General features: G+C 39.2%; 1 protein-coding gene across 2 annotated transcripts in view; it reads left to right on the top strand.

The window, feature by feature from the left end:
• The window catches only part of SAMD4A (sterile alpha motif domain containing 4A), a 152,111-nt gene extending 130,614 nt beyond the window's left edge, over nt 1-21,497 (top strand). Inside the window, exons 9-13 of one of the 2 annotated variants that reach the window (XM_026698717.2) lie at nt 4,370-4,488; nt 5,116-5,317; nt 8,679-8,805; nt 11,442-11,525; nt 15,644-21,497. In XM_026698717.2, the coding sequence (XP_026554502.1) occupies nt 4,370-4,488; nt 5,116-5,317; nt 8,679-8,805; nt 11,442-11,525; nt 15,644-15,672 (561 nt within the window). In that variant the 3' untranslated portion in view covers nt 15,673-21,497. The remainder of the gene's footprint in view (nt 1-4,369; nt 4,489-5,115; nt 5,318-8,678; nt 8,806-11,441; nt 11,526-15,643) is intronic. The other variant, XM_026698718.2, reaches the window with a different exon arrangement.
• Nucleotides 21,498-26,693: the final 5,196 nt, after the last annotated feature.

Below are 26,693 nucleotides of genomic sequence, written 5' to 3'. Positions count from 1 at the left end.
ATATTGGCATGGGTATGGCTTAGAAATAGTATCTCAGCTCTACCTAAATCAGTTCCTGCCCAGCAGGGTAGTTTTGGGAAGACTCTAATTCAAATCAATCAAAACCAATTGCCAGTTATTATAAATACAGTATTAAATGAAACACTCATAATTAAGTGGGAAAACGGACTAAATGATTTCTAAGGATCACTTTCTGGTTCTTTGCTTCTCTGTTAATAAAATGATGTTAAAAAGCTTCTGCCTTACAATAAACTGACTAATGAAAGAAACACCTCTGAATATAATTGCTATTAATTTGCAATTACAATTAGCAAACATTTTCCTTATATGGTTCTAAATACTCTGGAATTTTTTCCCCTTCTGTTGATAATGATCTTGCATAGGTCAAATGTTGTTGTTCTGTTCTTTGTCTATGATCACACACTTGGGCCTCCCTCTGTGCTGCAATTTCTCTTCTCCAATTTTGGCATTCCTGAACTACACATAGCTTACTGTAACTGTTTTCTGGATTCCAGAAAACTTCAAAGCTTTGTCCAGACTTTTGATGTTTTATATTTATCAAGTAATGGTTAACATTTATAGCCAGCTTTTCTATGGCATCTGGTATTGAAGAGATGTTCCATAACATCTGGAGTACGATAAACCAAATGACCAGTTGACTGGTCAACCTTAGCCATCTAACATCATCTCATCTCATTTCACTTTTTAAAAGAGCAAATGGATCATATTAGATTTTTTTGCTGTCATCCTTGCCCATCCTTTAGGGTTTAAATATAGTTGAAGCTGACTATTAAGGGAACTCATTAGTTTCAGTCCAATCTCTCATGAAGTGCTACTTTCATTCTCCCCACAAATGTTTGTCAATCTGGTGCAGTCTGACCAAATCTGTCTTTTTACGATAATGTAATAATATTTATTCCACCTGGCCCTAGGAAAGAAAACAAAGCTATGGTTTGTTTAACCACAATTTCTTAATTAAACCTAATAAAGATTCAGAAGTAAACAAGTTCAAGAAAGGTAATCAAAAGAATTAGATTCTAAGTCCTGTGAAGATAGATTGAAGGGACTGGAGATGTTTAGCCCTCCAGAAGGGAAGATTGGCTGAGAGAGATGATAGCGCTCTTCAAGTAACGGAAATTACAGAAGAAGTAGTAGAAGAAGGCAAAGGTTTGCTGTCTGCTTCAAAATGCAAGCAACAGAATAATGGTAAGTTACAAGAAGGCAGATTCCAGTTGATTGTTAGGAACAAGATTTTTTTTAAATAATGGAAACAATTCAGTCTGAAATGGACTGAACATCCAAACAAGATGTGCTGCTTGTGGTTGAAGAGTGCAATTCCAAAGTTGGAAGTAGAAAGGAAAAAATATATAGTTGACACAGAAATAAAGGAGAACAGCTTAGTGGCTTCGGCCAATCCAGTTATTTCCTGATATTAACCCAGTCTTCAAAGAACATGGGCATGGGCAATACATGGAATGCACAGAAATTAAATTGTTTATATGATTGATATAAGTAAATGGAAGAGGTCACTTATAATAGCAACGGATGAATTGGTCATACGCAAGTTCAAATTCAAGCTAAAATAGAAAGTTGGTCAATTTCAAGGATATATCTTGAGCATATACCCACAGTTTTTAAGCAGAACATTGGGAATTGCTTTGAAGTCTTGAGCCATGTATAGGGAATCAGAGAAATTGTGGTATATATTCAAAGACATTGTCAAAGATAAATGTGAACAGAAAATGCCAAAGACCGAGAAACAGACGAAAGCAATCTGGATGTCAGAACAAACAGTGGAAATCGCCAAGACGAGAAGCCAGAGCCAAGAAGGACAAAAATTGTAGGAAGGAACTTTGAAAAGAATTTCAGAGAGCTATTTAAAAGACAAGAAACAGCATTGCAGTGAAATCTGGAAAGACATCAAAGATGAAAACAGATACAGACAAATAAGATCCAAAAGATCCCCAAATTTAGAAACTTTGCATTGATTTGCTAAAAGACACCAATGGGCAATGATTCCAAGATCACACAAAGTTGGAAGGAGTATGTTACAATTTTGTACAGTACAAGAGAGATATCAACTTCCAAAATTCCTTAGAATATCATCCCTATTTGCAAGAATATCTAATAGAGCAAGATGAAACTAAATCAGCACCCTGGTCATTACCAAGTCAGAAGGTTACAGAAATTAATCAAATACTTATAGACATATGGCAAGCAACAGAAGAAGAAGAATCGGTAAAGATTCTAACCAAACCGTATTAGCAGATCTTGTTCTAACCAAGGCTTCCCGAGACTGTAATTAAGTACACGTTTAGTTAAAACAACTCCTTGTTTTATTTCAACGCTGGGAATTATGTTCATTCCCAGCCAGTAATGAGTCCCAAACAGCCCCTTCGAGATAAGCACTCACCTTTCTTTCCTGTCAAATGAATTATAAAAAACCACCTGAAATACAAAGTCCACACAGAGCTTCAAGGATTAATCCGAACAGAATGAACGACTTTGCTTCCTGCAAAGGTTTCTTCACTTTTGCCTGTCCTTCATACCTTAGGGGAGGGCAATCACCTCCAAGTCTTACTCCCTAATTGCCCCTTTTGTCTCAGCTGCTCTTGCCTTCTAGCAGCTCTGCGCGCGCATACACTGGGAACAGGCTCCCCTTGTTCCTCAGCCTCGCTGCTGCCAGACTCTGGAGGCTCCGGAGTCAGCACCCCACTCCCAGATGGTCCTGGCCCCATCTTGGCATCGGACACAGGACCCTCATCCAAGTCTTCTCCAGACTGCCAGACTGGTCCCCGTTCTTCCCCACTGTCCAGTTGCACTGCTGTCTACACAGGCTGCCAGTGAACCACAGCAGATCTGAACAATAACACAATGGCCAACAGATTGGAAAAGTTTCCCCAGGAGATTTAGCAGTATGTGCAAACTATTCTATAAATGTCCTTAATTTCATATGCTATCAAAATAATGCATAGAGACATGTAACATAGATTGATATCCTTCATGGAAAATGAGATGCCAGATGTTCAGACTGGTTTTAGAAAATACAAAGGAACATGAAAAATATGCATACTGTGTAAATAAGAAAACCAGATAATATAATAGAAAAGCTTTTGATTGCGTTGACCATGTCAAGCTGTGAAATGTCCTTAGAAAAATGGGAATCCCAACATTTCTAATTGTCCACTAAAGTTAGACTTTCAAGAAACAGGATAGAAAGAGTATTAATGCTTTTGAATGTTGGCGTTAGAAAAGGCTTCTGAGAATACCATGGTTAGCTTCGGAAACAGGAGGTCATGGACAAATGAATCTTGATTATTTGCTTGAGGCAAAATAAACAGGGTCAAGTTATTATGATTTGGACCCATTTTGTGAAGACTTGGCTTTCTTGAGAAATCTATAATACTGGGAAAGATGAATGGAAAAAGAAGATGTTGACCAGCTGCAAGTGGATGGACTTTTGACCACAGTGGCAATGGGTGCACTATCAGAAAACCTAAAGGGTCAATTTGGGACAGATTCTTTGTGTGGTTGTTAAGGATGTACACTGACTTGATGGCACATCCGATCTTTGGGAATTGGTTCATCACTAACATCTTATTGTTGATTGGTTAAGAACGAGATGTTAGTGGTGAGCTAGTTCCCAGAGAGATGATGCTCAACCCCAATATCATGTGTCAAATTGGGAGTAGACAGCCATCTGTTGAATCTGGATTCAACAGATCACTTGAATCTGGATTCCTGCACCGAGTAGGGGGCCAACCCTGGTCTAGGCTAGAGTGTGCCTTCCAACTTTTTCATCATGCTAAGCCAAATAGAGACAAGTAACATTATGGCTTATGTGAGACCAGTGTTTCCGAGCTATTGATCCCATAAGAACCTTGAAGTGTTTTGTGCTATCGAATCCACATTAAAATGGTGCTTGGCAACTTGCATGTGGAAAGAGCAGTAATGGCATTTGAAACTTGGAGAGAGGTTATTTTACAGCCCCTCCATAGAAAGACACGAGGATTGCAAGATTAATCAAATTCACAGCATCAGCCTGTGGGGATTCACCTCGGTGATCCTCAAATACAGAAATGTTTGTGTCTCAATTTGTCTTTTTCCAAAGCATAATTAGTTGTACTGAAAAATACAGATTTCAGACTCTTGAGTGTAAAACTTGCTGTTTGGGGACAATGGTTGCCTCTAACAAGGTACAGTGTTCCCCTCATTAGTGATATGTTTTTATTAATAAGCCAGTCATCCTAATAACGATGATGATAAAGATCACATGTGACTTTTTCTTCTAATCATTATTCTATTTTGAATGTCCCCCCGCCCTTTTCCCCCTTCCCTCCACCCTCCCATAACTCCCTCTCTTGGGCAGGCATTTACCGAGACACAGAAGAAAAGGCTGTTGTCATGGAAACAGCAGGTGCAAAAACTATTCAGGTCTTTCCCTCGCAAATCCATCTTAGACCTCTCGGGATACCGGCAGCAAAGAACGTAAGATTGGGGCTTCATCCTGCAGACTCAACTCCTGGGAGTGCCAATGCTGTAGAGAGTTGGCTGTGTTCAATGCTAGGTCTAGGTCTAGAGGGCCAGTGGGTGGAAGGCACACCTCTTGGATCTGGGGGTGGGGCGGGAAATCAAGACTCACGGTTGCCCAGGAACGAGCCTAATTCAGCCTAGCAACTTTTACACTTCCACCATGCCTGGAAACTATGGTGGGTTGAGCGATTTGTGATCAAGTGACAGGGTAGGAGTTGGAAGAAATCACACATACAAAATTATTAATTTCCAGATTCTCGACAGGAACATGGCTTTAGTGTGAATTAAATTATTTGCAGTGGTTTATTTATTTCGGTCATTTCAGCACAAAGCTCTAAAACAGTTCTGTAATTCTGTGAAGCATTATTTAATTACAAAATTTTAAAGTGACTTTGCCATGTCTTTTGTTTTAAACAAGACAACGTGCAAGAGATCTTTAGCTTCAAGGTTCCCCCCAAAAGAGGGAGATAAGGACACTTTAATCAATTTAGTATATTTATCATGAGTGAGGTGTAAGTTTGGGGTTTGTAATACAGGAGGTGAATTGCGTTGAATTGGATTTGTCTGATCTTGTTTTGTCAGCCGAGGTTTTGGCCAGTCAAACTCCTTACCGACAGCTGGATCTGCAGGTGCAGGAATGGGCAGAAGAAACCCACGCCAATTCCAAATTCCCTCTCGAAATCTCCCTACTACACGGCTGGGGCTTTTGGGTCCCAGTGGCCTCCTAGGAGCCAGCCAGCGCAACGGAGCTGCCAACCCCACCATCTTAAAGCAAGGAAGACAGGTGGGTATCCACCAACTTGTGGGTGGTTCCACAAAGCTACAGAGCTTGTGACAAAATGAGAGAGAAAAGGTTTGCACTTAGGTTGCACTAAGCAAACTAGAGGGAACTACTTCAAAAGTGAGGTGGCTGGATCGTTCCTCAGTGAAAACCTCGTGCAGATTTGTCCAATGTTGTCACTGGCCCTCTTGGGATTTTCTGTGACTGAACAGAAGGCTCATCTAAATATAAGTTATGTGGAATTGATTTAACAGGCTTTGCTGCCACAAGGTGAAGAGATAATCACTAATTTTGATGACTTTAAGAAAGGTTGTATACAGATCTGTGCCAGATAACTCTGCAAAGAGGCATCCACCCATGTTAACTAAACAAACTGCCCATTTTATAAACACGCAGATAAAAATGTAGTACAAGTAATCCTCAACTTACAACCATTCGTTTAGTGACTGTTCAAAGTTACAGTGGCATTTTAAAAAGTGACTTATGACCAGTCCTTGAACTAAAGACCATTGCAGCATCTCCATGGTTACATGATCAAAATTTGAGCTATGGGCACCTGGAATGTATTTACGATATCTGCAGCATTCTGGGGTCATGTGGTTGGCAAAGTCAATGGGGAAAGTGACTGGAGATTCTCAATCACCAAGGTCATGGTTGTCCCAAAGATGCTTTTCTGAAAGGGAAGTGGACTTCCTTGTTTTTTATTTCTTTGAAAGCATTTCAGTTCTCATCCAAGAAGCTTCTCCAGTTCAATTCAGAACTCAAGAAGCTTCTTTGATGGGGAAGCAAAATGTTTTCAAGGAAAAAAAAAACAAGGAAGTTAAGATGCCATTTGGAAAAGCACCTTTGGGTCAAAGGGAAAAGCTAGATTCTCTTTACAACTATGTGATTTAATTATCACTGCATTGATTTGCTTACAGTTATGGGGGAAATGTCATAGAATTGGGCATGCCTTACTTAGCAATGGAAATTCTGGTCCCAGTTGGAGTCATAAGCTGAGAACGACCTGTATATCTTGCTGAAAGAAACAAGCATCCATTTCATTGCCATGAGACTGTTTTCTTTGGAACATCTGGTAGGCATTTGTTGAAAACTGATAAGTCTTTAATCTAAAACTGTCTTTCCAAAGATGGCACTCTTCAGAAAGTTATTTTTAACTGCCAGAATTCCCAGGGTCTGTGAGGAGGGAGTCTTGGGCATTATACTATAATCGCTGCATTTGTCCATTTGAGGAAAAGCTGATCTAAAATCACAAGGCAACCTCTACATGTGTATGATTCAGAGTATGTATTTTTTTTTCTTTTATGGAAAAGAAAAAGTATTTATCACTCACCTAAAGTTCCTTTGTTACTCTCTTTCCAGTTTCCTTCTTGGACTAAACTGAACTTGAATTTTCAGTTTAAAAATGAAAAAATGAAAGAGATTGCGCTGGCCAAAATAGTCTGCAGGCATTTCCTGTTTTCACTGTCTTCAGTCCTGTAAAGAGGTCCTGTAAAGGGGATGAGGGTTGCCGAGGGAAGAAAAATAAAAGGCTTTAAGTGCAGGAGAGACAGGCCCCGTTGGTAGGGATAGATGTTTTAGTCTGACCTGTTCAAAAAGCAAATGCAGCATTTGGTAGGCTAAACTGAAGCCGTATAGAAGAAACACAAGCAATTGTCTGAATTATAGTTGCAAGTTTGATGAATTTGAAGAGTTTTCATCTTCAAAAAAGGGGAGAGAGAAAAACAGACCCAGGAAATTACAGATCAGTCAGCCCAACACAAATACCCAGGAAGATACTGGAAAAAAATAACCATAAAAATACAATACTGTACTAAACAAGGTGGGATCCATCCAGTTTGCTTTATGCAGAAACACATCCAACGAAGGACTCCATCCACCTTAAGCCAAAGTCTGGGAAAACAATCAAGGATAATACAAGTAGTCAGGGAATGGAGGTGATTCAGTGCCCCAATTTCCTCTTGTCTATTTTTGTCCCAGGCTCAAAAGTTAAAAGAGACATTTTACTAGAAAATGAAGTCAGCAGCCAATGGCAGCAGCACTCATGGCCCTTCAGTGCTAGATATCATTGAAATTGTTCATTAGTCAGATATAATAAAATCAATTACAGGTAGTCCTTGATCAATGACCACAGTTGGGACTAGAATTTCCACTGCTAAGCAAGGCAGCTGTTAGTGAGTCATGCCCAACTTTTTTTGTCATGGTCGCTAAATGAATTCAGTTGTTAAGTAGATCAGGGGGTCATTAAGTGAATCCAGCTTCTTCCATTGACTTTGCTTGTTGGAAATTTCTGGGAAAATTGCAAAGGGTGATCACATGATGCCAGGATGCTGCATCCATCATAAATACATGACAATCATCCAAAGTGCCCAGATCTTGATCATGTTATTGTGGGGATGCTGCAACAGTCGTAAGTGTGAGGTCCGGTTGTATATTACTTTTTTCAGTGCTGTTGTCCTTTCAAACAGTCATAAGTAAATTGTGATGATCCAGGGTGGGATACAAAACAAACACAGTCACGAAAATAGGGGAAGCCCCTTTTATTCTTTCACTTTGCTTTAAAGCTCCAAATATCCTTGACTGGAGACAAAAAAACTCCCCCACAAGCAGTTACGTAAAGGAGGAAATGCCATTTAAACTAAAAATGCCTATAAATTATAAGAATAAAAACAACACAAACCACACTGAAGCAATTAAGGGAACCAGGCAAGATAAGGGCTTGAAGACGTCCACAGATATCGGAACACACACTGGGAAGGATGCCAAACTCAGAGAGGAATGACAGACTAGAGATATTTCCACGCTTTGTTTCAAACACTGGCCCATACGCATGTCCGTCCTTTTAACCAGTTCTCACAGCTGCAGCCCATGGAGAGGATCAAGGCCCTTTCCTCCCCCATAGACCACGCTATTCACATCTCTCCCTTATCCTCTCCCGGCATGTCCTAGGATGGAGAGGGGATGGGCCTGGGTCTTCCTCTGACTGTCCAGCCGGCCTCTGCCCTTCCACAACCTCCAGAGCTGTATTTCCACTCCCTGTCGGCTGTTCCTCCTCTCCCTCAGAGTCAGTCTCCAACAGGGGCATGACATAAATGGTTGCAAGTTGAGAACTACCTGAATGGGCATATGCATTTGAAGCCAGTTGGAGGAGGTTCTACCAAATTACAGAAGGATGGAAGATTTTCTGAAATGAACTGTTTTGCTGCCCCCTTTCCAAAATCAGTTGTCCCTTTTCTGGTGAAATCTGGCACACTAGCAATTTGGCCCTCTGGTATAGGGATTATAATGTTGTTAGGGACCCTTGCCTTTCTACATTTATGACTTGCCTTATTTTAACGGCGCATGCTCTGTTGTCTCTCCATAGAATCTTTGGTTTGCAAATCCAGGAGGAAGTAACAGTATGCCCAGCCGAAGCCATAGTTCTGTACAGAGGACTCGTTCACTGCCCGTCCATACCTCTCCTCAGACAATGCTTATGTTTCAGCAACCTGGTAAGTCTGACAGGGTTTCTTCTTCCTCAGGGCTCAGTCACCTTCTTATTTCCCCACTGGAAGAGGGATGGGCACGTGAAAAGTACTGTATGGCTTGTTAACAATTCCTTTGGGAAGACCTTTAAAAGTAATGATTTGGCATGATTTAGAAAGGGGTGAACTCTCCCCCACCCCACCTTTTGTGTCAAATTGAATTAGAAATAAGTAATTTCCCCTTGAGCTGAAAAACAAACCACCACTGAACTCTGGACTAATAGTCATCTGTCATGATTCGTATAGCAGTTATTTTTAGCACAGTGCAGGAAAATTACCTTGAGGGTTTTTATGGTACCAGCTCCTATTTACTTTGATGAAATGAAATTTCATTGAATTTATGGCAGAGAAATTTTGCATTTTGATGAGATTCGTGAACTAGGGTGTTTTTGAACTTAGTTATGAGAAGGCCGAGATAGGAGCCAGCTCATTGGCTTCCCACTTTTCCTTTAAATCCTCCGGGAAAACTTGATGAGGGAACTCTTTCCATGGAGCTTTTTCAGACTGGGAAATGTGGGCAATGAGGAAGACCTTAAAATGGTAGGATGAGGGATAATAGAAAATTAATGCCAACAATAATATTACCGTCCCCTCCACGAACCCAGTAAAACACTATTCGGAGAAATTCAAAAGAAATTCTGAGGCACCTTGAAAATAAGATAGAAAAAACAGAAGCTAATTCATGAGAAAAGAAACCTAAGAAATTGCAGTACAGGTAGTCCTCGACTTACAGCCACAATTGATCTCAGAATTTCCATTCCAAGCAAGGTAACTGTTCAGTGAATTTTGCCTCATTTTATGACCTTTCTTGCCACAGTTGTTAAATGAATCACTGCAATTTTTAAGTAACACCGTTGTTAATTGAATCTGGATTCCCCATTGACTTTGCTTGTCAGAAGATCACACAAGGTATGATCTAAATTCAACGAACGGTTGCAGGAACTGGGCTTGGCTAGTCTAATAAAAAGAAGGACCAGGGGAGACATGATAGCAGTCTTCCAATATTTGAGGGGCTGCCACAGGGACGAAGGGGTCAAGCTATTTTCTAAAGCACCTGTAGGCCAGACAAGCAATAATGGATGGAAACTGAACAAGGAGAGATTTAACCTGGAAATAAGGAGAAACTTTCTGACGGTGAGAACAATCAACCAATGGAACAGCTTGCCCTCGGAAGTTGTGGGATTTTCATCACTGGAAGCTTTCAAGAAGAGACTGGACTGCCATTTGTCAGAAATGGTGTAGGGTCTCCCGCTTGGGCGGGGGGTTGGACTAGATGACCTACAAGGTCCCTTCCAACTCTGATTATCTGTTATCTGTTAAGATAATTACATGACCCTGGGACTCAGCAGCATCATAAATGCATGCCAATTGCATCTAAATTTTTATCCCATGACCATGGGCTGCTGCATCAATTGTTAGTGTGAAAACAGTCATAAGTCACTTTTTTTCAGTGCTATTGTAACTTCATATGGTCACTAAGCAAATGGTTGTAAGTCAAGGACTACATGTATAGATTCTGGCACAATATTATTTTGTTAATATTTACTATTTTACTATTTTATCATGTTTAATGTATTATCAGTGTATTTGGTTGTAATCCACCTAGAATCACCTCTAGGTGAGATGGAAATAAATTCATTATTTACTTATAGAGAACTATGAAAGGAACAGAGCCTGTCAGGCAACAAATTCTCTTCAAGAATTAGTCTTAGGGAAAATAATTTTGATTCCCAAAAGTTGTTACTGGGCTCGATCTTCTTTAATTGTTTCTGTTGAAATAAGTGGGGATATTTACAGGGAATATATTACACCATGACTTATTTAACCATTGTTTATTAAGCCCCACTTAGCCGAGCTCATAAATCATGCTAAATTGAATTAATGATTTGCAGATATCATTCAGGATGCTAACAAATCACAAATAAATAAACAACTTGTGGTGTCATTTAGAATTCATAATGACTGGGGGTTACACAGAATGAAGTCAGAATGAAATAAACCTCATTATGGCTTACCATGTCCTGGGAATATGCTAAAAGTTAGGGATATGGAATAATCAGCATCTAGATTTTCATAAAAGGGATTTGAATGATGAATTCTGGAGAAAGATCCCATCTTAAGATGTCAAGTATTGTGAACAAGAGGAAAGTTAGAGGTGGCATCAAATTGGCTCAGTCTCTGTGAACAAAAGCACAACTTATTCCTAACGTTATTTTTTTTTAAAGTTGAAAGTGTATGTTTTATTCATCCATCTGTTTCTGTGCCCAATTGTGCATCTTTCTCCATGTTATTGTCTTCTGTCTTAATTAGCATCTTCGGTAGACATATATATTGCAAGGAATTGAAACCTTATATTGTAATACATCTTATTGGCTAGAGTTAATCGTCCCTTGCTGGTGGGATTATACCATCTTCAAAATTATCTAGAAGAATTGGGAGAACTTTTGTTGAGTCTAAAGTGAGAATGTCTTTTTTTTTTCCTTTTTTTAAAAAAATCCCACCTTTCAAGAGCTATACCCCTAAAGTTTAGCTAGAGGAAAAACCTTTCAAATAATAGTGGCAGTTCTCATCTGCTATATTTAGTCCTCTCGTTATCTTTGCAGAGTTCCAGGTCCCAGTGACAGAACCCGATATCAATAATAGGCTGGAGTCCTTGTGCCTGAGTATGACTGAACATGCCCTAGGAGGTAAAAAGCTATTTTTCCTTCTTCTTTCTTTTACGCTCAGATTAAAATTGCATTAAGTCTTTCTGATACTGTGATCCCCAAGGTTCAGACTCCTTCTACTTGCATAATAGAGATTTCATATTTGAAAGCTGCATATATGCAAACTCTCACTTTTGCCATCAGTCAGGGTGGTAATCTTTGCAAATTTAGACTTTCCTTCTCTGTTAGGCACATCAACAGCTGGACATTAATTCAGTTTTAATCCAACTATGTTAGAAGCGTTTAGTGCTATTTGTACTTGTTCTCTGATCTTCTCCAATAGCTCATCAGGTTGCTTCCAACCTGGGGGGTTCACCTGCCAGTATAATGTTGACTTTGTTCATTTTGGGAATGTCTGTGTTTCTGGAAAAATAGTAGAGTGTGTTATCCCAAAAGTGCTTTTTCAAGAGTCACCTTGAAATCTTGGATGAAAAGCAAAATGTCTTCAAAGAAAATCCGGAAAGTCCATTTGCCTCTTGAAAAAGCACCTTTGGGACAACCATGACCTGGATGACTGAGAATCTCCATAGACAATTAGAGTGTGTTGCCACTTTCTTCTCCAGTAGATGATACTTTGTCTGCTTCCTCATCTATCACCTGCCCATTATGTCTCAGGTGGGCCTGGAAGCATCCAGGTAAAGCCTTCAAGATTTGAATCAGAGGGTTGCTTTGTCTCTTCAAGTGACATGCACAATCCTAATATTTATCATGGTTATTAGTATTTTCTGTTCAATCTACTCAGTGAGTTTAATGCATCAATTATAAGAAGAGTAAAATCACATAGAGTTAAAACAAACATTAAAAACACTCAGGGGTATCTACAGGGCATGGTAAAAAAAATTTTTTTTTAAAGTAGCCATAATCTTGCATTCAAAACTCTGCCTTTTTAAATGTTTCACACATAAATAAAAGCAGGGAGAGCTTTTATGAAAGCATCATAGTCACCAACTTCTGTTTTGGACCATATACTACAAACCCTCCTGAAAACATTCATTAGAAGCAACGATTGCTAAAATCAATAAAATCCAGACAGGAGACCCCCTAGAAGATGAATCAGAATTTTAATGTGTAACAGAAAAGAGATGAAGCTGATGGTTTTTATATTCATGATACAAAGTCATTCACTCTTAGCTGAACCCACCTCACACGGTTGTTGTGGGGAAAAAGAAAGAAGAAGCTGTATTGCATATGTTTGCCACCTTGAGTTATTTGCTGTACAAATATTAAAGGCAGGATATAAATAAATAATAATAATATAACGACACATTTATTTCATCACTGTACATGCAAATGTCCTGAGATTTTCCTGGTTCCTAAAAGAACTTCAGTTGGGTTGGTAGAAAAGGAAGGAAAAAAAAAACCCTCTTTTGCTTTTAAAAGACATCTCGCTGAGACATTTCATAACAAGACTCTGTTCCCTATACATTGTTTTTTATTCTGAAAAGATCAAGCAAGCATTGTCCTTCACATAACATCTTAAAGAGAGAGAAAAGGATTCAGGGGTTTGAGTTGATTTTTCCCCCCACATGAACATTAAGCAAGATAGGATGGTGTGTGTGTGTGTTTTAATTAGGAAAAACAGTAGATGAAATGAAACCTACATATCGACATTTGTTTGACTAACTACATTAACAGAGAGAACCATGATAGCTGGCCTTGGAATAGGTGATGATTCAATATAGTTGTGGGACTAAGGATGGATGGGCTGTCTCCATCTTTAACAAAACCCACTTGTCTCTCCTCCATACATGCTTATGTAACTTACAAGCCACAGTCTTACCAGCAGACTTCAAAAGTATTTCCTGTCTCATTTCTGTGCTAAATGGAGAACATTATGCAGGTTTGTGAGTTAGAAGGAGGGGGAGGCAGGAGGTGAAGTTTAAATAGACAGCAGCTCCTTTCCATTTCTTTTGCCCTCTTTGAAGTTGTCCAGTGTAGGGCTACCAGATCTAAGCTGCAAAAAGAGTAATAAGAAGGAAGGAAGGAAGGAAGGAAGGAAGGAAGGAAGGAAGGATGGATGGATGGATTAATTCTTTATTGGCCAAGTGTGATTGGACACACAAGGAATTTGTCTTGGTGCATATGCTGTCAGTGTACATAAAAGAAAAGATACATTTGTCAAAAGTCAAGAATCATAAGGTACAATACTTAATGATAGTCATAGGCTATAATAAGCAATCCAATAATACTAGGAAAGAGTCAATATAAATCATAAGGATACAAGCGACAAAGTTACAGTCACACAGTCACAAGTGGGAGGGGATGGGTGATAAGGAGTGATGAGAAGAAGATTGATAGCAGTAGTAATACAGACTTTGTAATAGTTGAACAGTGTTGAGGGAATTTTTTGTTTAGCAGAGTGATGGCTTTTGGGGAAAAACTGTTCTATTATCAATAATGACTAGGATGATATTGAAGACATACAGAAAACTTTAACTTCTCTGTCATCTAGGGGTTGTCCAGCTTTTTGCAGCCCAGATCTATTGATACACTTTAAAGGTACACAGTAGAAAATATTGAGAGAGAGAGAGGTATGGTCCATCACCAAGACACACAGTAATGTGGCTTCTTTGGACACTGAGGATTATCAAGGATGCCTTGTGTATCAGAACCAAGCCAGGTGTGGTTTATTCTGTTAAATCATGGTCAAGAAAACATTGCTTAGCACAATGTGTGAACCAGTCTTTGATGCAGTTGATAGGGAGAGAAAAGCCATTAAATAGAAATTCATACTGCTGAATGAACACATTTATCTTAAAACAGAGAAAGCCATAAGGTTCTTTAAGGAGACAGTTATAAAGCTGACAACTGTCCAAGTGTAAAATGGTCACTAATAAAACACACAGTGCAACTAGTGATTTGTTGAAAAAGACAATTTTAATAAATAAATTGAACCTTTGTTCAGTTTAGGAACAGTACATAGGAAGGGAATCACATAATTACCTTCTGCCTGTAGAAAATCCCAGGTTCATTGTCTATCAGTTCTAGTTAAAAGACACTGATTGTATTAGAATAGCAATAAGCTTAACCTGGGGAATAGGAATGTATTCTTTTCTTGAGGAGCTCCCAAAAGAAAGAAGCTGGTGTCAGAAGGTTAACAACTACTTGTTATTAAAGACAAATCCATACAATGATTTTGATGGAGTTACGAGGGTTGCTCTGGATGAGTGACTGGGTGAATGTGCTTTGGTGCTCTTTTTGCTACTAGTCATAGATTGCCATCTGTTGGATTTGCTGAAGCATTGTCCCCATAATGGCACGTATAACGGTATCTCATTCACATAATATTGCAATGCTGAACAAATTGGAACAGGAATGAGTTTGAAACAGAAAGGGATTCTGCTCTTCTCTCCATTTGTCTTGCTCAAGTCCTCACTGAATCCAATTTATTAGAATGATTGTTACTTCGCTTCCTTGCTGAGAGTCAGTCTTCAAGATGATGCCAGAGCTACTGCAGGAATGATTGGCCTTTTCAGGCAGTATGTGCCATTATTTGATTTTGTCCTAAAGTTATATGTGTCTCCTTATCATTGATGTGATCTTCTCTTGCAAGCGTTCCTGTGGGAATACTGAAATCACAGGAACGCTTGCAAGAGATTAGATAAATTTGCAAGGACTTGGCCATATACAAACATTTTAGCTTTTTGTGGTTACTACTGAGCAGCTTTCCTGGATACTATGGCACCTCAGGAGGCAGTACTGCCAACCTCCCAATCTGGAAAATCTACTTTGATTGATTTAACCTGACCATCTGATTCAATGTCTTCCCAAGAGAAACCAAAGTAATACTGGGATAGTACTGCAATTTATCCATTTCCTCACAGTGCAGTTTCTCCCAGCATCGCTTTGTTGCAAAAAGTGATAGGTAGGAGATATTTCCCAGAGGGCTGTATTTTTACCTATGAGCCTCATTGCCAGATGTATCCGAGGAAGGACTTGCTGAGAAGGGGTGGAAACATCCATGCCTTACTTCACAAAAAAAGAGTAGGTTGAGATAGGTTGGTCTTTGCATTACTCTATTCTCCTTGCCTCTGAATTGGAAAGCCACCTGCTGTTCCTTTTGGGTAGTAGGTTCTCTAACAATGTCCAAATCCTTACAGATGGTGTTGACAGAACCTCAACTATCTAGAAGATGGAAGAATCTGCAGTGACAACGCTGGCCGTGAGAAAATTTGGCTGCTGGACCAGTGGTAGATTTCATGATGAGTCCCTTGTCATACTGAGGATCCCTGGAGATACATTGCATCCTTTCATTGCTGTTTCCTTCTGTTCTTCTCTCTGCCTTCTCTCTCTTCTCCATCGCTGTTTCCATTGTGAAGGGCTGCTTATCTTAATGGTTTTGTCGGAAGCAACACAGCAATTGGGATAGCACACGCACACACAAAAACAACACTTGGAGTAAGCAAAACAAGTTGGGGGACTTCACCTAAGGGCTGGCATCCTGGTGCATGTCTTAAAAGTATCTAAGGGCAGGCATCTCAATAGCAAGGGAATAGGCAGGACGTCTCCAGTGGAAATGGCGGTGGGTGGGGGGGTGATGCAAGCCTTCTATTATGAAGAAGGAGACCTTTAAGTATATTATGGACGCATGGTCAAGAAGAAGGGAATCACACATTGTTTGTAAATATGAGCTGTATTTCACTGACATTCAAACCACAATGGGAGCTGTGGTTTCATTGAGTGGGCTAGAAGGGAAACTCAAAAGGCCAATTGGTTTTGCCTCAGTTACATTCAAAAAACTAGCTTTGAATCCTGAGCATTGTTTACATATGAAGGCGGATATAAAAGAGCATGTTGCACGTGCTTCAAACTCCGCCTTCTTTCTTCTTCAGAGAAACAATGGGGTAAAACCAGCCTAGTTTCCAAACTTGACCTGGAGAGCCATCCTGCATGGCCACAGTCCCTGTTGCTCTGGAAAACTACCAGTGCCCAGGTCCCAATTGCCAAATTCCTGTATGAGATTGTATGTATGTGGTGCAGATAAAATCTCTTCAGACATCCAGTGGCTGGGATAAGGGCACCCCAGAAGGGAAGGATACCAGCATTTTTGGCTAGAAGCAAGTCAAAGCCTTCTGATCTTGGAGGAACCAGGGAATCCCACTTTCCTTCTCATCTTGCCATTAATAATAGATCTTTTGCATGGTACCTGTGTGTGTGTGTGTGCGTGCGCGTGTGTGCATCTTTTTTTTCTTTTTGGCTTCATAGCAGGTTTTGCCTTTTTAAATAATGTCAAGTTTCTAGAGAATTTCAGGCACTTATAAGTTTTTTCTTGACTTTCCAAGCTGGGCCAGAGTGGGATGCCACGGAAATGTTGTAGAGCAGAAAGAAGAAAAGTTGAAGAAAGGGTCCCGTTCCTTTGATTTTGTGTGAATGAGAGAGGGAAGGAGGGAGGAAGGGAGAGAGAGAGAGAATGAGAAAATGTTAAAGTTGCTTAATTGAAATTTGGCACTAGCCTAGAGCATTGGGGTGCTCAAAAATAGCTTTATGAAAGTTAGTATCATCTTAGAGAACATTGCTCTATTTTTTTTTTTCTGAAAAAGCAGAGGCATATACACCATGGAGATTTCTTCTTGATCTTGGTTTGGTAGCATTTGGAATTCAGAAGTTAGGGAAGCAAATATACAACATCTGTTCCACCCCTAACTCTACCCCTGTTCCAAAGTATTATCTACATAACAACTAAGAAACAACTAGCAAAACAGCATTATGATTGCAGCCTCACAACTGTTGTGTTGTAATCCAAAGATGAATAACAGTGTGCACCAGCTGCAATTGCTTCCACACCCCTCCCAAGCATCCCTATAGGCTGATTTGACCCTAGAGAAAATTAAAGGGAAAGATGAGGTGCCTTAAGCCTCTATGACAGGGGTGTCAAACTCATGTCATCACGGTGGTGTCATGTGATGTATCGGGACTTTTTCTCCCTTCGCTAAATCAGGCGGGGACGGGGCCAGCATGTGATGCATCCAGCCCGTGGGTCATGAGTTTGGCACCCCTGCTCTATGAGCAAAGATATTTAGTTAACACCTTAAACCTGCCAATTACCAGCAAAACGCTGAGGACTTCAGCTATGCCCACAAACAGAGAACCCTCATGCTGTTTTAACCCACATTTTTCCATTTCTATACTAATTATGTGCTGAGAGGTAGAGACTGTTTTTAAATAGATATATGTGCGTACGTGAAAATACAATATGTTCCAGTGCATCACCTACCAGATAATATCAAGTGATATGGTGTCACTTAGAAATCAGTATTTCACTTTACCATTTTCTGATCATAACCGTGCAGAAATAATTGATGCTTCAGCTCTATGGTAACTGTCCAATCCATTCAATAACAAAATTACATTTTGGTACTAATAACTTCCTGTTCCTCCTATGGAAGAAAAATAGCTGTGCATCTTCTTACCCAAAGATGCATCCTTAGTTCTTGGGTGTGTGTGTGTGAGAGAGGGAAAAAGATTATATGTGTGTGTGTGTGAGAGAGTGCCAAGCAACAAACTGTATATAGTGAACAATAATCCAGTTTGAAACTGGTTGCATTATCATGGCTTCTTGTATTAGAAATTGTAGTTTTGTGAAGGTGCTGAAGGTTTGTCATGATGAAGCCTATGCTACAGATTTAAATTGGTTTGAAACTACTGCTAAATAGGAATACTCCCCCCTTCCCGGTTATGTAAAAATCCTGAGCTTTCCATGGTTCTTTAATTTCAACTCCAATACAGAGTTCATAGACGTAAGAGTGCAGCCAGCATGAAAGTACCCAAAGTATGATTCAGTCAGGCCTATTTCAGAAAGTCTGTAGTGCAAATTACTGTGGGGTGTTCTTTTCCTCCCCCAAATATGGAATCCATTTTTGATAGGAGACATTTTTTCCACCTAATCAAACCTAGCAAAGTGCCAAACATTTGCTGCTGCTTCTGTTTTGCTTAGAAAAGGGAAAGAAGCTAAGGGACTGCTTCTCAAACTCTGTTACTGTCTTATTTTTATTTTTTAATTGAGGCTATAAATGGAAGAGAGCATAATAGGTTTCAGATAGCAGTATTTTAAAGAATTAAAACTGATATTTCTGAACAAAAAGTGCCAAAATACCCTTTGCTTTGTTTTGTTTCATGTTTACTAGAGTGCCTGTTAACAAAAAAAGGAAACGGTGGCTTTATGTTTAGTAAAGGAGTCGAGTGTTGGAGGCAAAGATTTTAGAAAGTGATTTTTAAGGCACCTGAGAAAGACATAATCTGCTAGGCTAGTTTTAGGCAGAGGTTGTTTTGCAATTGATGGATTCATATATTTGTTCATTGCTGTAGATCAGACTTTCCCATCTGTGAATCCATTGCAAATTCCCAACCAGCATGATGTGTGTGTATAAATATATATATATGGCCGTAGCAGTGAGGAATTCTGGGAATTGTAGTACAACATATCTGGAAAGAGACCAGGTTATGTGAGGCTGCTGTGTAAAATAGGCTGATTGGTTGCGGTAAGATAATCGTCGGGAAAGCAGGTGGAATGGTGTAGAAAATAGTTTGGATGTAGAAACTGAGGGAACAGTTCTGTAGACTTGAGTATTTTGGAAGTCTATAAACTGTAGTTATGCAGGAATCTGGGCTGGGGGGGAGGAGAAGTAAGAAAAATAAGTTGTTCCTCAAAATCAGGGTGCTATTGTAGATTAAGGAAGCTTTAGTCCGGGGCTGTCCAATCTTAAAGACTTGGAAGACTTGTGGAGTTCAACTTCCAGAATTCCCTAGCCAGCCATACTGGCTAGGGAATTCTGGGAATTGAAGTCCACAGGTCTTAAAGTTGCCAAGATTGGACACCCCTGCTTTAGTTCATGTGTGTCTAGAGAGCACCACGTTAAGGAAATTTGGTCAAAATACTTAACAAATTTGAAATGTTTATTTATTCCTTTGCTGAATATGGAAAACAGAGGTTATCTGATTATTAAAATATATTATTTTGGATAGACATATGACTTATAACTTGCTATGGCTGGTACCCATGTAAAATTCTGGTGTTAATAACCATATACATTTTTTTCCTTCTATTTTCCCCCTTTGGAAAAGAGAACTTATTTTCCATGAACACTGTGTGTAGGTACATTACTAAGTTCAGCATGTTTTTTGTATCTTGTGTAATGAACAGAGGCTTCAGATACATTTTAGAAGCCACCATCCCTTCCTCTTAAATCCTGTATTGAGTGCAGGTAGAAAACAGATGATTAAAAAAAAACCCACAACTATCCAAAATAAAATTAAATGTATTTATAAAAAAAAATAGTTGCATGCTGAAGGCCATGGAAGTCAAATGTTTAGTATTTTTTTAAAAAGTGGCAGTGCCTTTCGTTTTTGTATTTACCATTTATTGCTCAATGCAACTGTTTTATAATAAGCAATTATATGATAGTTTCAGAAAATGCAAACTATTTCACTACATAGAAATGTGTGTTCTATTTTTTTTTCTTGTTCTCATTACAAGAGTGTGTAAGCTGGATACCTCTGCCTGCTCTGCCAGAGATAACTTTTACTATGCCGTTATCATGTATTAAATTTATATTGGTGCTTTTTTTTCTAGTGATTTATGACACTTGTTGAATGGGGAAATACAAACAAATTTATGTAACACAATTGGGGGTGTGAGAATAAGGGGATGAATTCTAGTTTTTATGCTGCTTTTAAATTTATTTGAGGAACAGTAGTTGACAAGAGGAAAAAAAATCTGGTATTGCAGTGGGTGAAGCATTTTCACACTTACTCTCTGCACTGTGATAACTTTCTGTACTGCAACCCAAAGCAGTTCAGCATTTTGAAGGGTCCTTGACTGTGATTCACAAAGGAGAAATAAACTGTAGGCCTTGTCCTCTGGCTAATTATTACATTTAGAAAAGAGCCTGATTATATGGTGATGGGAGATAATTGTCATTTGACTTGCTGGTTTGTCACCAATCAGCATGTACTCATTCTCATGATCGTTGTTAAATTCCCAATTATTGAAGCTCCATGTGAATTAGCCAGGATAACATTTTAGGCCTTTCCAGTTCAGCATCCAAAATGTCTAGTCAATCATTGTTATTTAATGAGATTTAAAGATTGGTCATCAACAATCAACTTTGGCCTGTATAGGTAATAAACACACTTTATTGAGACTAGTAGCTCCATTTAAAAAGGAATGTATTTCTGTTTTGTAGCATCTAATCCAAATGTTATCTCTAATCCAGTGTTTCTCAACCTTGGCAACTGGAAAATGTGCCGATTTCAACTACCTGAATTTCCTAGCCAGTTATGCTGGTTAGGGAATTCTGGGAGTTGAAGTCCAAACATCTTTGAGTTGCCAAGGTTGAGAAACAATTGATCTGATCTAATGGCTCTTTAAAGCACAAAAAGGCTTTGGAGCTTCACACAAGAAGAGATTTGTAGACTTCCACATAGAGCTCCATAAACAAACCACTTATTGAGAGCATCGTGTTTGTGCTGGAATCCTATAGGGAGTAGGATTAATTGGAGGAGTTAGAATTCAGTAGGCAAATGTCCCATCCATAGATAACAAGACTCTGCTTTCATTTTGTGTGGTAGACTCAGAGACATCTGCAAGTGGCTGTCACCAGGGGACAGGTAATGTAAACAACCGTGTCCCAATGGAAACTCCACTCCTTTAGTAGATGCATTGTGAAGTTGCATGTATGTAAGAAAGGGGTAGAGCTTACCTAGAGCTGCTGCTTTTGTCCTTATGATGAAAGCTTTTTTATCTTGCAAATTATTCTGGACAAGCTTGAGTATTCAAACTCAAGAAGATTGCAACTCTCCTGCCATCAGGCAGCCTCTTTACATTATTTAGACATTGAGCTTTGGCAGTGCCTTTTTCTCTTGTCTTAGATGAGGCGAAGAAATAAAAATATCAAAGAAAACTAATCTTTCTTTATGCCGTTTGCTGCTCCTTTTTGGCAACTGGAAGCTTTTCCAGTTTGAACCCAAGATTCGACCCTATTTTCCTTGACTTTTCTTGGGAGCAGGTGGAAGAATGTTTCTTGCTGACCAGCTCTATTCCCTGAACAAAGAACTGTTTTGATGGGAAACATACAACTTTGTACGTGTTTCCTTGTCTGTGACTGCAGAATTATGCTCGTGATTTAGCCCTAGAACCCAGGACCCACCATATAGTCAGCTTCTTAGCCTTTCTCTTCTCCTGGGTTTCAAGCAGCTAAATTAGAAGTTCTGAATGGCCTTGTTTCCCCTTCCCCATCTCACATAGGAACACAAAAAAATGTGACCTGCGTGCACATATCCCGTCCCATTAAGTGTTGGGTTCAGGAGTGCTGCATCCTCTGTTTTCACTAGACGAGATGGGAAAGAGAAATGAAGAGATGTTCAGAAGAATAACAGGTCCACCTTTCTGGTAGCATGTAGTGGATAGAGTCCTCTTCCTGCCTCTCCTATCAAGGGTTTTCTGGATGTGCCTGATTCTAAGAAGTAGAAAGAGTAGATCTTGTAGAAAGTATAATTTGCACACAGCTATGATAACACTAAAGTTGATTTTATACAAGTCATCAAAGTTTGCAAAGTGAGTTTTATTTTTTGTATTCCTTTAATCTTTACTTAAAAAGTGAATGTGTATTCCTCTGGGAGGAATTGCAAGAAAACAGGAATGTTAATAAATGTTTAAAAATAAAACAGAATACTTCCTCCCTTATTAATATATAACCCTTATGTATTTATGCCTACTGTAAGCAAATGAAACAGCTTGGATTTCCATTTTGTTGCATGCCTGCTATCGGCAAAAATGAAAAAAAAAAGAGCCTTCTATTGTACATGCATGCATTTTAGTCTTGATCTCTTTCTTTCTGTTTTATTTTATTTTGGTTAGGGGGAAGCGTGTATTTCCCCTGCATAAAGTTAGTGCACAAAGAAATATTTTTGCCTAGTTAATGTTGCCAAGCAATGCATATTTTTAAAAGAAATTTGTCATATATGGAAATAGCATGTTTGTTTACATGTATCAGCTTCCTGATTAATCAGAAGAAGAAGGAGGGGCAGGGAAAAAGTCTAATGTTTGAGGAATGCTGTAATTTCTTTGCAAGTGTACAGTTTTCAATTTGTTGTTATTACTGGTGAAACACCCTTGTGATTTCAACTTGCTACAATATATATTTATTACTCGTTCTCCTTCCATGTAACTAGGAATCATGCCTATGTTTCATATCAACGTTATATTGAAAGTGAAGGGAGATGATTAATACAAGATTTTGTAACATTGGGGAGTGTTGCCTCTTTATTTGGTGTGTTTGGATCAAGGAGTACAATTTTTCCTCTGAAAGGAAGAAAAACCTGCCGTCTTCACTGTGAATTAATTTCTGCAAAGACTTTAATTCAGCATTCTGTAATGTTGCAGAACGGGATTAAATTGAATAGAAAAACGGGATAAATATTTAAAAATATATATGCTCAAGACATTCTTGACCAACCTACTGGCATTCTGGATAAAACAAGAGATTATGAGGGCATTTCTGGACCTTTTTCCAGCTTCTTGGGTAGTTAATGGCACAGAGGCATCAGAAAAGTGTGGCTCCATTCACACATTGCCTTGTTTTTCAACCTCAGCAACTTTAAGATGTGTGGAGTTCGCTGAGGCGAATTTTGGAGTTGAAGGCCGCATATCTTAAAAACTTGCTGAGGTTGAAAAACTCTGCCTTTAAGGCATGGATTATTCTGTACTTCAGAGTAGGCACGGTTCATATATTGTCCATTCATATCCTTTGTAAGGTCCAACAACTTACAAAAGAGTACATGTGGTTGGTCTGATCTGGATTTAGTACAATGTATATGAACCCAGTTTTTGAAAATTGCAAATCCATGGTTTATTGCATTGGGACACAACTTCCAGCATTTTGAGGTCCTCAACGGGTTTGGTGAGGCAGTTTGAAGGCCACATTTCAAAAAACAATACATTGTATTCTCTCAAGCGTTCTTCACTTCTTTGGCCCAACTAGGCTCTGTGAGTTGAAAAGAAACATTCTTATGAAGATGGTTTTTGCACTGTTTTATACATGTAATATTGTACAAGGTGAACCAATTGTACCTAGATTTTTGATTAAGTCAATGATGATTTAAGTTTGTGGTTTACTCATCTGCACATAGTGCAGACCAAATATACTGGAGATATGGACCACAGATACTTCTTAAACCCAGATATATGAAAATTGTCTGCAAACCCAGACTCCAGATTCCAAATTTATATTTTCATTGAATCAGAATAATGATTCTTAAGTATGCTAACACCCTATTTATTTATGTATTTATATATTCAGCAAATTTATATAGCCATAAATACAAATGATTCATTTACACATTTAAATATGTGGATGAATCATTTATCTGGAAATAAAAATGGAGCAAATTATTCCAAACTTGATGAAAGAGCTTGCCATAGCCAGAACCGCCTTAATTAATTGGATAAATTAAAATACTGGAGAGGCACAATCATTTTCATGTCAAGTTGCTCTCTTTTTCTATATTTGATGTATGTTCTTTTATAACATGGTTCTGAATATATTTAGTTAAGCAATTCCATGATGTTTACAATTGCATTTTTCCAGTTACATAACAGGTATTGCTGTTGTGCCACTTGAAGGGCAGATGCAAAGGCCACCTTTCGAGAGTAGAAATCTCATCATAAAAGATGCTTAGTAAAACTGCCAACATAAATTCTGTAAACTTAATACATGATTTAATCAAGGATTGATTTAATCCCTGATTTAACCAAGGAACGCTGTCAAAATCAAAATCCAGCATACCATACATGCAACTTTGTGCCTCTTTATTTATTTGTTTTTTTCTTGTTTGCTGCCCATCTCACTAAGACGCAACTCTGGTTGGCTTAAAAACATTAAAAGCCAATAAAATATTGAAGCAATAAATAATCATAATAGTAATACTTAATAATTTAAAGATGGAGAGGAAAGGAGCAGGATGCACAAGGGGGAGGTTTGGTCCAGTCTTAACCCATCAGTCTCCTCCAGCATGATGCAGCCCTGTTGGGCCCCAAGCCAACTGATAGAGCCAGGTCTTCAGGCCCTTATAGAAGGTCAGGAGGAGGAGTGCAGATCTCGCCTCAAGAGGCACAATGTTCCAAAAGGCAGGAGCTACAGTAGAAAATGCTCTTCTCTTGGATCCTGTCAACCAAAATCCCTTGACTGACAGGGTCTACAGCATGCCCATCTGCTAACATGGATTGCAGGAGGGGCAATCCCATTGGGGTGAGATGGTTCCTCAGATTGTATGGACCCATGCCATGAAGGGCTTTAAAGGTGATAACAAACTCTTTAAATTCTACCCAGAAACAAACGCAATCAATGCAGCTCACAGAACAGTGTTGTAACATGGGCCACCCTAGGAGCTTCAAGAACTTCTCTTCTAAATACTCTCCAAGGGCAACTCCATGTAGAATGCATTGCAGTAGTCCAAGCATGAGATGACCATGGCTTGAGTGATTGAGCTTAGGGACGCCAGATCTAGGAAAAATATCAACACAAAGTTGTCATGGCCCTGATGGAGACTGACTCTGAGGTGAGGAGGAACAGCCGACGGAGTGGAAGTATGGCTCTGGAGGTTGTGGAGGAGGCTGGGGAAGGGCAGAGGCCAGCTGAGCAGTCAGAGGAGGACCCAGGCCCATCCCCTATCCATCCTAGGGCACGCAGGGAGGGGAGGAGAAGGGAGAGACGTGGTCTACTCGGGAGGAAAGGGCCTTGATCATGGGCTGCAGCTGTGACAACTGAATAAGAGTATGGGCCTGCGAACTGGCGAACGCTGGAAACAAAGCATGTAAATATCTCTATAGTTCCTCTCTGAGTTTGGCATCCTTCCCAGTGTGTGTTATCTGTGGACATCCTCCAGACCTTATCTTGCCTGGTTTGTGTCGCTTTTTTCCTTCGTGTAATTTTTTTTATTTTTCTTTTTTTTTTTATAATTTATTTTATTATAATTCTTTTATTTCTCTTATATGTATTCATGTATTCATAACTATGTTTTTACTTACACCTATTATCTTGTAAGCAATTGACAAACCAAATAAAATATAAATAAATAAATAAATAAACTGTGGGAGTTTTGTCTTCCGTCAAAGATATTTGTAGCTTGGAAGCAAAGTGAAGGAATAAAAGGGGCTTCACCTGTTTTCTGTGACTGTTTGTATCCCACTCTGGGTCATCACACAAAGCTATGCAAAGGCTTTCCCAGCCAATTTAACTTGATTTCTCTAGAAACATAGCTAATGCTAAGTTTCTGTTAGAAGTTGTCTTTTTCTCAATATACTATGAGAAGAAGCCCTTGCAAATTTTTTGTTATACCGTATACCTAGACAAGATGCATAAAATCTTTAAGCATTCTCACATCCAATGAGCTGTTTCAACAAGTTAGCACTTAGATATGCCAGCCTTATCCAACAGATACCAATCCAGCTGTGCTAGTTCTTTAATGTGCAAAACTCAACTACATCAACAACAACACACCTGACACATCTGTTTAGAGGAAGCTGCTATACGGGCTGAGATAGGTCACAGTCGTTATGAGTAAGGACCACAGTTTCTACTGAAATGCACCTGAAGCTAGAGATGGGAATTAGGAATCTCTATTCCTTCTTCAAAATTTTATAGCAGAGGTAAGCAAAGATGGTGATCCATGACTAGTTCAAGATATTTCACCACTATTAACTTACAGTTTCTACAGCATGCACTCTACACTCAACCATACTTGAAATGTCCTAAAGGTGCTTTTTTCAAGAGGCAACTGGACTTCTGTTTTTTCTTTAAAGACATTTTGCTTCTCATCCAAGAAGCTTCTTCAACTCTGGATGGTGGAGAATAGAAGGATTTATACTCCTTACCTGAGCCACGGTGGCACAGTGATTAGAGTGCAGTACTGCAGGCTACTTCTGCTGACTGCTGGCTGCCTGCAATTTGGTAGTTCAAATCTCACCAGGCTCAAGGTTGACTCAGCCTTCATCCTTCCAAGATTGGTAAAATGAAAGCCCAGGTTGTTGGGGGTAATAGGCTGACTCTGTAAACCGCTTAGAGAGCACTGCAAAGCACTGTAAAGCAGTATATAAGTGTAAGTGCTATTGCTAGCCAAGGAGTAAAGATTTATACCCAGGAGTATAAATCCTTC

This window comes from Pseudonaja textilis, chromosome 1, assembly GCF_049901715.1.
Source record: "Pseudonaja textilis isolate UNSWEBS1 chromosome 1, rPseTex1.2, whole genome shotgun sequence".
In the NCBI taxonomy this organism is placed as follows: domain Eukaryota; kingdom Metazoa; phylum Chordata; class Lepidosauria; order Squamata; family Elapidae; genus Pseudonaja; species Pseudonaja textilis.
This window is presented reverse-complemented; position numbering and strand designations above follow the sequence as displayed.